This window comes from Vulpes vulpes, chromosome 13 (assembly GCF_048418805.1).
Source record: "Vulpes vulpes isolate BD-2025 chromosome 13, VulVul3, whole genome shotgun sequence".
Classification (NCBI taxonomy): domain Eukaryota; kingdom Metazoa; phylum Chordata; class Mammalia; order Carnivora; family Canidae; genus Vulpes; species Vulpes vulpes.
The window spans coordinates 24,028,392-24,041,765 of NC_132792.1; the positions used below are offsets into that span (position 1 = coordinate 24,028,392).

A 13,374-nucleotide genomic window follows, 5' to 3' on the forward strand; every position below is an offset into this window, starting at 1 on the left:
TGTATGCAAAAACGTTGAGTGTTTTTAAACTGTTAAATGGTAAATGGTGCATTTTGACAATTTAAAAATCTGTGTTTCAAACACTGCCAATTTAAAGTGGTACCAAAACCAGTATGCTAAATTGGTCTACATTTTAGATTAAATGGTTATATATGATATAACTTTATGTTGATGGATGATTTTATTGCCTTATAAAGGAAATCAATGTTATTTTTATAGAAGTTATTCTATTTTATATATCAAACATATTTAATTACATTTAGATGCACTTCTGTCTTTTGCTATTATAAGATATGACTACTTTTCACTCTACAGAAATTTGAACATTCTAAGTAAACCAAATTCACGTGAACATTGTGTACTTTTAAGGTTTGGGAATTATGACACAAATCTTCAAGTAACTCTCACGCAAATAAATCTTCAGATTCCACACTTTTTCAAAATGATGTCTTTGAAAGTTTTTTTTTTTTTTAAGATTGTATTTATTTATGGAAGACACCAGAGAGATAGAGTCAGAGACATAGGCAGAGAGCGAAGCAGGCTTCATGCAGGCAGCCTCATATAGGACTCGATTTCAGGACTCTGGAATCATGCCCTGAGCTAAAGGCAGACACTCAACCACTGAGCCACCCAGGTGTTCTTGTCTTGAAAGTTAAAAACAAAATTGTCAGTTTTCCTCACCTTAGAACTTCTCTTCAACATTATATGTTTGAAATATGACTTTTCCATAGTAAAATTATAATCATATTTGGTTTATGAAATTTATTATTGTTAATATTATTTTAGCATTATTATTAACGTTATTCATTTATTATTCTTTTGATGACTATTTCTTGAGCATCTACTATGTACCAGGCACTGTTCTAGATGCTGTGAATAGAATAGAATAGAATAACAAAAATCTCAGCCTTTAGAGCGCTTGCATTCTAGTATGGGGAAGAAAGAATATGAACACAAAATATACATGAAACATAACAACTAGTTAGCAAAATAGCTGGTTGAAATATATATCTAGTTGCACTATGATTGTTAAATAAATTGCTTTTCAGTACTTCATTCCAACACTACAACTTGTTCTGTATCCGGTTAAGAAGGTAGTACTGAATTACCACCACCATTAGCCAAAAGTAGATTCTATTACTGAAAATTTTAAGATTGGAATTGCTAGCAAATTCTGGATCTTTTTTAAAATATTTTATTTATTTACTCATGAAAGACTCAGAGAGAGAGAGAGGGAGAGAGAGAGAGAGAGGCAGAGACACAGGCAGATGGAGAAGCAGGCTCCATGCAGGGAGCCTGATGTGGGACTCAATCCTGAAACTCCAGGATCACAACCTGGGCGGAAGACAGGTGCTAAATCACTGAGCCACCCAGGGATCCCCAGCAAATCCTGGATCTAAAGGCTAAGAAAAATCAGTTCTAACTCTCATATTTGGTCAGGACCCGTACTCATCCTGTTGTCTTTAAGAAAATGCCCATTCGGAATTGGTCTGTAGGTCTTGGATTGGTTGTAGAAGCAAACTAGACACATTCCCAAGAATTATCCCAGAATTATTGACCCTTATAAATTGAGATTATTTATCTATTGAGTTATTTAATATAACCCATATTATTGACCAAATAGAGATTATTTAGGATTAATTGTTAATGACTTCAGTGATCAAATACAATAAATAGCTATTCAGTTTACTCCTTGGAGTAAGATCAGAACATTGAGATTTGAGATAGAGTACAAATTCTATTATTTTTCAAACTTTTAGATTGTATTTCACAACATATGTTTATAGTTAAGTAGTTTCCTTCCTTAAACTAAAACTGAATGCCTGGGAATTATAATACAGTTAAGGAAAGTTTTAAAGTATTAGTGTTCTATCCTCCCCAATTTTATACTTCCTTTCTAGAAGTGGAACATGCCGTTTGATTCCCCAGGTGAATCATATGGATCAGTTCATTGTTTTTATAGTAACAAGCACATGGATATTTCAAATGTCTGATTTACTATGGGGTTATTTACCAAATGTTAGTATTATTAGCATAGTTATTGCTTAATCATGTGATTAAAGAAAAATCTTACTAAATATTAGCTTAGTAAATGTTACTGGCCAATTTGCATAACCAACATGGATTTAGGAGATCGTGATCTTGATAAAATGATTTGGATAACTTTCAATAGCAACTTTTTTCGACCGTTTTAAAATATATTAAAAGCCTTTAAAATAATCTCATAATTGTCATAACTCATTTACCCGTAGACCTCTTAAAATACAATCACTTATTTTATTATTTTTTAAGATTTTATTTACTTATTCATGAGAGACAGAGAGAGAGAGAGAGGCAGAGACACAGGCAGAGGGAGAAGCAGGCTCCATGCTGGGAGCCCGATGTGGGACTCGATGCCGGGTCTCCAGTATCAGGCCTTGGGCTGAAGGCGGCGCTAAACTGTTGAGCCACCCAGGCTGCCCAAATATAATCATTTAAATCATTTGAATTTCTCGATCAAATTAAACCAAAGTATAACAATTTAGGCTGGCAGAATTAGTATCAGACATGTGTCCCTTTGCTTGCTTATGAATGAGAGGACCCCATGTTTGGCTTCCTTTTTTACTTTAAAGCAGAAAATAAAATTACTGGCCCTACTAGCCAAAGAGAAGACCAAAAAAAAAAAAAAAAAAAAAAAAAAAGGTAGAGCATGCTCAAATCACATTAAGTGATTATTTTCCTCTTGCAGAATGGTTAAAATATACTTAAGTATTTTTGTCTATAATATCTAATTATACATTGTGGACAGAATTCCAATATGAAGTTTATGAGAAGGCAGAAGGCAGATATATGAAAACATACCACTCATTGGCCTTGAAAAATACTCACACATCTTCTAACCAGGACCTGATGATTATTCCTAATTAGTATCTATATTTCCAACATTCAGTATTTTTTCTTGTTAAGCAGTTTAGATGTCAAGATCCTTTTGAAAATATCTTTGTTCCATTTCATACTTTTATTATTAGGTTACTTTTTTCATTTTATAATAATTATGTACTACTATAGACAATCTTTTAAAAAGATTTAAGTCAAAGGAAAAAGAAAAGCCCAATTTGGCACCTTTAAAATCTATTTTTAAATTACCATGTAACCTTAATAAAGTTAAGAATGTAGAGAAATATATACCGTGAAATGCTTATGAGATATTTGGAAATCCTCAACCACTTATTAAAGCTAGTTGTTTATGAATACAGATTCCAAATTATTGGTTAATTTTCAATCATTTCTAAATACAATTATTGTTTAATTAGTTGAAAATTGGTTAAACTCAAGTTTTACTTTAAAATAGCAAAAAAAATTACCCAACTTCGGAAAACAACCCACTGAAGCCTAAAGCATATATAGCTCATGACATTGAATATTTTATCATGTTGGCTGCTTTCTGGCAAGTAAGGTTAAGATAGGCATTTACATAGAATAGTTATTTCAGAGTTTTATTTTTTTAATCATTTTGTTTTAATTTTGGCTTTGATTTTAAATTCTCCTTCACTTGCTTATCTTAGAATAGAAATTTTTGATATTTTTCCCAGAAATTATGAAGAGATATGGCACAGACTATTCAAAGCATACTTTTGAGAAAAGTGTGGTTACACAGTTACCCATTCTGTCAAAATTTGTCACTTGCCAGGCATTTGTTGCTAATATTCATCTGTAGATAAATAACAAAGATTGATTCAGGGCCACATAGTGGGTTTATTCTTTCGCCTTTTCCCTTCTAATGTGTTACCTTTAAAATGTGGTATATTGATGTGTGATATCTATTCATAGGTTGATTAATACAAAGCAATCCTCAGATCTGGTTACTTCACATTTTAGTGGCGTGTTTGTGTTTTGCCTCTTCATGTTGATTATCCTTAAAGTAATAGAAGGGAATATAACTTATTAAACTTATCAGAAAAAATAAACACAATTTAAAAGAAAAAGTTAGCATCTAGTGCTACTGTGTCCCACAGGTTCTTCTACATTGACCCACACTACCTCCACTGGTGAGTTAGAGGAGCATAACAGGACTGCCACTGGTGCTTTTGCTGTTGCTAGCACATCTGCAGATGTTACTGTATCCAGTGTTACAGCTGTCACCATCCATAGACTTTCCGAGGAACAGCGAGTGCAAGTTACGAATCTCAGAAATTCAGGTCTGGACCCCAACACGTCCAAGGACGGGCTCTCTCCTCATCAAGCAGATACACAAAGTACAAGGAGAAGACCAAGAAATGCTGAACAGATAGAAAGAACTAAAGAGCTTGCAGTTGTTACTCATAGAGGTATTGGATGTTATTTTACTTGTGCCCATTTAGTTACAGCCAAAGCTATATTTTGGTAATGATTCTAATTAGAGAATGAGCTGAAAGAGAGCCAAGATGTAGGAAGCAAAAGAAAAAGTTTAAGGTGGATGAAAAATATAGATAGTTATAGCCAAAACCTGAATAATTGAAAGCACAAAAATTAAAAAAAAAATTGAAGTGAAATGCAAATATTGGGTGGGGGCGGGGGTAAAAATAGAAAGACAGAATGCATAAAAGAGATAATAAAAATAAGTACTAAATATCTATTGCATATTATATGCTAGTTATGATGTTTAAATAATTTGAAAATAAAATAGGCAGTTTCTATTAATAAGTGTACATATTTACACAGGGATGATTTATCCTATGTAGTAATTTTCAGTATTTGCATGAATCTTTTATGTTACACAGATGCTATTTAACAATTAAGAAAATAGATAATTTGGGCAAATAGGAACATTCTGTCTGGTGATTATTTTATAAAGCTTGCTCTTCTATATCTAAATTACCTATTGCCTGAGCTATATGACTGTACTGAGATTTGTCATTTTGAAAAAGCCATTCATTCAGATTCAAGTTTAAATATCCATTAACTTTCTGATTTTTATAGAAAAACATACCACAAGGCCAAATAATATATTAGTAATTTTCTAGTTAATTAATATGTCTATCTTTTACAAAACTAGGAAGTGTAGCAAGTGTATTTTTCCATTTCTTGGTAGCAAGTTTCACTGAGCAGATCATGAAAAAAAGTCAGTGTAGTGTCAAAAAATAAAGGGCCTTAATTTATATTGATATATGCATCAGTGGAAATATTAATTAATTGAACATGTTTCAAGTGCAGAATACCTATTCCAACTCTATTTCCAACTCATCATCATATATTCTCCAAACTGGATATGGTTTATGTAGTGTGATTGGGCATGGTTTATAGAGAGCATGATGTAAGTAATGGCAGGCGTTCTGTGCTTAGAGTACACGATGGAGAAAAATCAAAACATCCTTATATAAGCTAGTTGAAAATCATACAGATGCATCTCAGAAGCTCATGTCCATCACAATTCATACTGAAGTTACTTTAGTTCTCTTTAAGAAGCATCCTAAAATGAATTCTTAACATGGAGTAGTCCCCTGTAAAGAATTAAATCAAGATCACCCTGCTTCTCTATTCACGTTCTTACTATATTTCCACTGCTAAGAATATAGACATCATGATAAAATTGACTATTTGCTTAATAAAGTAGACCACTTTTCCTTAGTACCAGGAAATTTTTTAAGGTGTAAATATCATTAAAATATTAAGAAAAGGCCCTTCTTCTATTCAGGCTTTGCATTCTCTTTGGAAAATTGCATGAGCTAACATTGACAAATTACTCTAACACATTGAATAAAAGACGGGTAATTATTAGACATATTTTTATTATATAAATTAAGTAATAATACAAACACTGCTTTAGCCAAAGTTTGCCATCAAGTGATGTGAGAAATTCTGGGGTTATAAATTAATATTTTATAGAAGTAGGAAAAATAATTCAAATTGAAAAGAGAATAAATAGTAGTCAATTATTAAATTCGGTAAAGTGATTTGAAAATTGGTCTGAAATTTTGAACTAATTTCAAGTAAATTTTAATTAAGTATATCATTTCCTTGGTAAATTCCAAGTTGCTCAAATTTTCTCAATTGTCATAATCTCCTAACTCTATTTTAGAGCTTACACATGTTTCAACCTTTCCCATATTCTTTCAAAAATAGTGTTTCTGAATATAATTGCCATTTGGTAGTGCCATCTACTTTTGAAATAAATATTTCTCAGTTACTTATATTTAAGTTATGTGTATGGGAAACATTCTAAACGGTACATTCATTATTTTTTCAGTGACTTAAGTTATTATACTTTTATCAAATCTCTATTTTAATTAGAATTGATCCTTCTGACTCCTTCAGTAATCTACCATTTCATTGATTTCAGATAGCTAGTTATTCCATTTGAGACACAAACATAGAATATCTTGGGTTAAAAATGTCAATATTAGAAATAAAAGAGACCTATCATCCTATGTCTATTAATGTATTTGAAAACACTCAATATTTAACTGTATTTTCAGACATAAAATGACTTCAAAAACTTGACTCTTAGCAGGGCCAAATTTCTAAATTTGAATCAGCTGACATCAAAGCAGTATTGTTTATAAAAACAGTTCCAGCTCACCAGACATTCTTGAATGCCTAATAATACCAGGGTCTGTTCAAGAAAATGAAGATAATATATGACCCTCTACTTCAAGAGATTGAGATAGAGTCAGAGATGTAGAGAAACCTGTCTGATGGTACAGGGAAAATTTTGTAAAGCTCATAGCTGATTAGAATACTCAAAGAGTTATGGAGTATATGCAGATAGTGAGATGTTTAATTCATATTTTAAATGAGTCAGTAAACATAATGCAAAGCTAATTCTATAGTTTCCTAGATATTTTAGAGAAAACAAATTAGTTTTTGTTCTTCTATTCCATGGTCCACAATGTAGTGACAATTGCTTTTTAAATCTGATCACATCACAACACTGCTTTAAAGATTCCAGTGGCTTCTAAATGACCTTAGAAATAAAACCAAGATTTGGTGATGACCCACAGGAGAGTCCATGATCTAGCTTCTGTCCATATCTCTAAATTCATCCAGTATGACTCTCACAGTCAGTCTAGTTTTTTGGCCAAACATAGATTATTTTATTTTGCCAACCAAACACACCATGTTCTTTCCTACTTGAATACATCTTTATGAACTATTCATTCCATCCTTTCAGCCAGATCATTCTAATTCCTTTTTGAAATTTTAGCTTAAATTGTCACCTCCGGGAAAGTTAGGCTTTTCTATTATAACTCACCATTGGTCCCTGTACTCTTCCTGCACTTGTAATCATTAGCCCTATGGTTTATCCTATAAAATTTATCTCTATGAGGTAAAGAGTATGTGGGTCTGGTTCATGTTGCATTCTCAGTGCCTAGAATAGCTTTTGAACCATAGACAGACTTAAATCATATTTGCTAAACTAATGCATGAGTATTCACAATATGACCAGCTAAAGCATTCACCTAAATTTCTTATAAGTCTTGAAATTATAATTTTTAATATTATAATTTTCAATATACTCAAATACCTATGTATTTCAGTGTTCAAGATAACTACTTCATTTTGTCATAATCATAAAAACACCTTTTCTAATAATCCCTAAACTCTATAGTTCAATATTATAGCCCTAAGAGATTTCAACTCAAAGTTGACTTAAAATAACAGGGCCTGTGTAATAATATTACAAGTAGAGTGTCCTGTGCTTCTGCAATTATGTATTTCAGAATTATCTAGAATATCTCAGATTAATCTAATATAACATCATTATTTTGTAAAGAAAATTGTGCTCTGGCAGAGAATGTATGAAAATCTAGTTCATATTGCTAGATTAGTATTTATTCATTCTTTCATTTATTCAAGATTTATAAGGATCTAATGTAGCCAAAGCCTTGTATTAGATGAGATTAACTTTAGTTATTAGGTGATAAACACAATTGGATTTTCTTCCTCAAGAAGTTCATAGTCACACTATTTAAAAAATAATCATTAAAAAGTGTTTTCTCCACATAATTTAACATTGTTTTTTCTTTTATATTTTAGAATATTTCTCTTTTTTTCAATATGCAGGCAAGTTCTGTCAGCTGTTAATGAGCAACCTTGGTAGTTGCTGTTTTCAAGTATAAAATGTGGATATATTCTTCTGGAAGAGTTACTATATATCAGTATATAATTATAAATTGCCTTTTATCATTTTTCCTAGTGGAATATTACCTTAGATGATTATAACATGTTGTGGAGTCAAATGTGTTATGAGCATTTTAAAGCTATTGCTGCTGTTTATTTTGACATAGTGTAGTCAATTCTTCCATATATGTTAATAATATATTTAAGCGTGTCAATAGGATCAAGCAGAGCATTAGTTTGGTTTACAAAGTAATATGAAATTATGTTTTACTAAAATTGAATGTGATGTAGGTCCCCCCCTCTTTATAACAGGAGCCTAAAAGAAAACTTATTTTAATCATGAGCTTTTGACTAAAAGTCTTTATTATTTTCACCTTTAAGGTAAGAATGGTTAATTCAGCATAAAACTTCATTTTAGGTCAGCAGTTTTAATCTAAACAAAAGCAGTATTTTTTCATTTTTATCATAAGCAATATTTTTTTGAAATTAGCTCATCTTAACATTTACTTTGCTTAACATAAAAGGGAAAACAGACTATCAGACAAACTGAAATTTCTAGTTAATTCAGATGTCAAATTCTGTGATATATAACAACTTTGTTCAAAAAAAACAAACAAACTGTAATCTAACAGAAATTTTATTGTATTGAAGTAATAGTTTCTGGATGCCTACAGTGTGCCTTCTACTAATAGGCTACTGGGCCACACGAAAAATATTTTAAGCAGCTTGCAAGCAACTGATACTGTTTTCAAAAATTCTATTAATAGTTTTTATAGACTGTAAATTTGTAAATCTAAGGCATTTCTTTAAAAAAAAAAACCTTCATAAGCAATAGCACAATGAGGAAGTTAATTATGGATGGTTACTTAGATCTTTATGGATACTGATATATGTCCATCAAATATTTGGGTTTTATTGAACATATCATCTCTTTGCTAATCATGGGATGAACTCAAAAGAAGTAAAATATGGCCTTCATTTTTAAAGGAAAAGGTGTAGGGATACAACTGCAGAGGAAAATTATCTATCACACATAAAAGAAGGAATTGCGATAGAGTGAGTATGACTGGGGATGAGTTATAACTATCTTCAAATATGTGATGTGTTATATGTAAGAGAGATAAAACCTCTTCAGCCATAGGTTGTAGAACTTGTATGGAATCACAGGGAGATACAATGAAAAATAAGACTTCTAACATTGAGTTTTGTTCAAATATAGATTGTGCATTTCAGGAAACAGTAAATTTCCAAATCACTAATAAGATATTCAAGCATAGCCTTATGGACAAATTAGTCTTTATAAAGCATTTAAGTATCAAAGAGTATATCCATAATATGATTGTTACTCTCCCTCGTAATCCTGTCTATAATAAACTATCCAAATAAATATTAATTAAATGTATTTATTATCATCTTTTTCCACTTGATGTTTGAATTAACATGGACTTATTTTTATGGTTATCAAATTATGTAGCCAATGTTAAAACAACCATAAATGTGGCCAGCACTAATATCGAGGAAGTTAGAGATTGGTTCTCTCCTTATTTCAATAACTTGGCCGCATATATGTTTCTCCCAGAAAACAATGCCTACCTCTATGCCTTAAATTCTTAAAAAACTCTCCATTTGAGGATCTAATTCTAGCTTTTTTGGTGTTTAAGATGACAGTTACTTTCTTCAGGATCTCATCTTCTTTTTTCTTTCTTTCTTTCTTTCTTTCTTTCTTTCTTTCTTTCTTTCTTTCCTTCCTTCCTTCCTTCCTTCCTTCCTTCCTTCCTTCCTTCCTTTTTGTATTTTCTTTCTGGCTTTTTTCCTCCTTCATCTCTTTCTTTCAATCAGTTTCTTTTCTCACTTCTTTTCTTCAACAATCTTCCTTCCCTTCCCTTCCCTTCCCTTCCCTTCCCTTCCCTTCCCTTCCCTTTCCTCCCTTCCCTTCTCTCCCTTCCCTCCATCTTCAACAAATGTTTACTGACTTACTTACACCACCAGAATTTCTTCCAGTTTTTGAGTAAACAACATTGAACAAAAATGAGTAGACCCTGCTTCATTGAGTTTATATTCGAGTGAAAAGAAAAAGACAAAATGCAAATAAACAAAAACCTACCTTACCTGACTGTAGCAAGGATGGAGCAGAAAATTAAAACAGGCTACATGATATATGGGTGACTACCTTTGTTTGGAAGGGCAGGAAAGGCCATTTTGAGGAGGTAAACATTAAATGGACCTAAATAATATGGAAGAAGACAGCCATGCTAGGATCACAGGAGAAAGCATATCAGGTAGAAAAAACAACTAGTTAGAAGCTTTGCTTGAGAAAAAGAAAGCCCAGTGTGCCGGAATTCAGTGGCCAAGGAGGAGAGGGGTTGAGATGAGACAGGAAACTGATAGAAACCACAGATCATGTAGGCTCTGAGGATGAGGTTAAGAGTTTTATTTAAACCTAAGTGAGACAGGAGCCACTAGTGGTCTTTAGCAGAAAAGTATGTAACTTTCTTTAAGATGTTATTTCAACAAGATATTAAAGAAAAAAAAAAGGAATAGGCAGACAGATTACTAATGTATGCAGAGATGCAAATAACAGTTGATAGAGACTGGGAGTTGAAGTCTTAGATTCTGCTTCCCAAACTTCAATGTGAATACAAATCACCTGGTAGTCTCGTTTAAATGCAGATTGTGATTTGGTTGGATTGGGTGGGATCTGAAGTTCTGCACCCCTAACGAGACTACAGGTTGTGTTGATACACTGAATGCAAGACTTAACATGAGGATGTTATCGTGAAGAGAGAGTGATACTTGTCAAACAGTACCTGCTCTCTGTCCACTCCCTAGGAGATCACGTTCTCCACTTGAAATCTTCACAATGTTGATCAACTATCTCAGAAAGTATAGCAAAATTTATATTTTCAGTCTGTAATAATGACTCTAGTGGTGGGAATTTCCTGAGCGGAAGGGTTACGCTAGGGCAGGTGAATTTCCTGGGTCAACCTTAATGACAACAGTAAACTCTGTCAACTCTTGAGATCGACTGAGCTGATTATATTAGTACTGATTTCACTTGAAAGATCAATGACTGTATGGATAAATGATGAAAGCATTTCCTTGTCAAGTTTTAACTCACCTATTTTCATTTTTATGCTAAATTCTATACCTTGAAAGGATTTTTTTAAAGTGTGTTACCAAATAACAGAAAGAAAAAAAAAACATAAAAATGAGTCTCCCTTTCTTATCATGTTTCAAGTCTCTGAAAGGCTAATTGATAAGTGGAAGCAAACTGCTGAAAGAAAAGATACAAAATTGAATTACCAAATCAAAACTTTTCATGATTGAATAATTAAGCATTATCTTCTACTTTATATAAATGGCAAAGTTGCATTTGCCTGCTTGAATTCCCTGGTCTTTCTTTAAGACTAAGTGATGTACTGATTTTCATGCATGTTTAGCATAAATAATGGCAGATTAGAGAATTTGTAACTCTTAAAAAATTATGTGGTTACACATGATTCCTGTAATATACTTTCATTTCTTATGTTATTGATTTTTTATGGTAGAACTTTGATATTGGTCAACTAGATATATGTTTAACAGATAGGGAATTGTTAATATTTAGGTGAGTGTACTATATATAATTATTGACTTTGCATGCTTTATCAATATTTTGTCATTTTTTGTTTTTTTCATTGTTCTCTTGACTTTTCCTAATTATGTTATTTTGTGAAAAACTGTGTTCAGTGTTGATATTTGTAGCAGTTTAAAAATCCATGTCTAGAAGTGTACATATTATTTAAATACATAATTATTTATTATCATCCTCATTTTCTATTTCATTACCTCATTTCATCACATTTGTAATATTGTCAAAACTATATTATTCACTCCAGTAAATATATTTTTACATTTCTAATTCTTTTATATTTTCTTGAGTAAGTTGCTCTTAGGGAGAAAGAAGAGAAAAAATAAAGTGTTAGAATTTACTTGGTAATAGGCTTATGTATTTTAAAAAGACATTAGATAAAAATACTGTGAATGCCTGAAGATATTTATGACAAAATTAAGCAATAAAAACTTATTTTTTTCACAACTGATAAATTTGCAAAGTACTGTTTTAACATTTTTCTCCAATGCCATACCACAAGCCATGCTTTTTAATTATTCCTTTGCAGAGATTTTAAGAACTATTGATGACCCTTTGTTTTTGATTTCCTTTCAGTAGATTTTGGGAGGCATATATCTTTTCCCATTAATCGGAATGATCACCTCGAAACAATGGTCTTCATAATTATTTTCAGATTTTCCACCCCATTGTTATGCTAATCAGTAATTGTTAATCATATATCTTGGTAGCTTATTCTTTATATAACACACTATTTCTCATTTTTATAGACTGGGCAAACAAGGGAAGAAAATATATACTACATTGATTAAAAAGGAAAGCCTAAAGATTGGAGATGAAAATGGTTTTGTGTGTCACTGATTTCCCCCATTACCTATGAATGATGGTCACAGTAAATGTGATTATTCTGACTTAAATCTTTTCCCTTGTTAAAATATTTTGAAGGGGCTAGACTTTCTATTTGTGCTCAAAATTTGTGCCAAAGTGGACTCCTCTGCCTTTTGGAGTATGAAGAAATGGTCCTATGTTAGAGACATTTTTATCTTGTTCAGAATTATTTCAGGGCATTTTCACCCATTTTTGCAACAAGCTGCTTCCCTTGCATGTAGTTTTCTAGAGCATATGGCTGCCCTGCTGTGCACAGAGTGAAGTCACACAATTAAGTTTTACAATTTTAGGAAGAGAAGAACCTTCATATATGGCAGAACAGCATGGTATTAGGTTTGGGGTGCATTGCATATTTTTCTCTTCACAATTACATCATTTATATTCTAAATTATGGGCTATTGCTTTTTAGTGTGGATGCTTGATTTTTCTTTGTTTAAAATATTCTTCAAATGGCATTTCTTCCTCAATATCAAGTGGGATTAAAGTGACAAATTTCTAGATTGATTTTTCTCGAGATCACCAAGAGGTTAGAAACTTTTCATTTTTAAGTCTCACATTAATAAAAAAAAAGTTTATCAACTCTTCTGAACTTTCTATTAGAAAGGAATGTAGCCAAAGATGGTTTTACTAAAAAGATTACAGGATGATTTGAATTTCATATCGCAGTTGGCTTGTGCTATACCTTTTTTTATTCATCTGTTCACACTTTCAAAATAAAGTATTAAGATGCTTCAAGCCATGGGATTATAGTTGGCACTATCAATAAATAATCAATATCTGTATTCAATATTAAGTTA

The 13,374-nt window shown here is 31.8% G+C and overlaps 1 protein-coding gene across 2 annotated transcripts in view; it reads left to right on the forward strand.

Annotated features, from left to right (window-relative positions):
• Positions 1–13,374, forward strand: part of CSMD3 (CUB and Sushi multiple domains 3) — a 1,174,336-nt gene that overhangs the window by 463,858 nt on the left and 697,104 nt on the right. The window contains exon 7 of one of the 2 annotated variants that reach the window (XM_072734032.1): positions 3,996–4,307. The exons of the other annotated variant lie outside the window; for it this stretch is intronic. Within the exon in view, the coding sequence (XP_072590133.1) occupies positions 3,996–4,307 (312 nt within the window). The remainder of the gene's footprint in view (positions 1–3,995; positions 4,308–13,374) is intronic. 2 annotated transcript variants of the gene reach the window in all.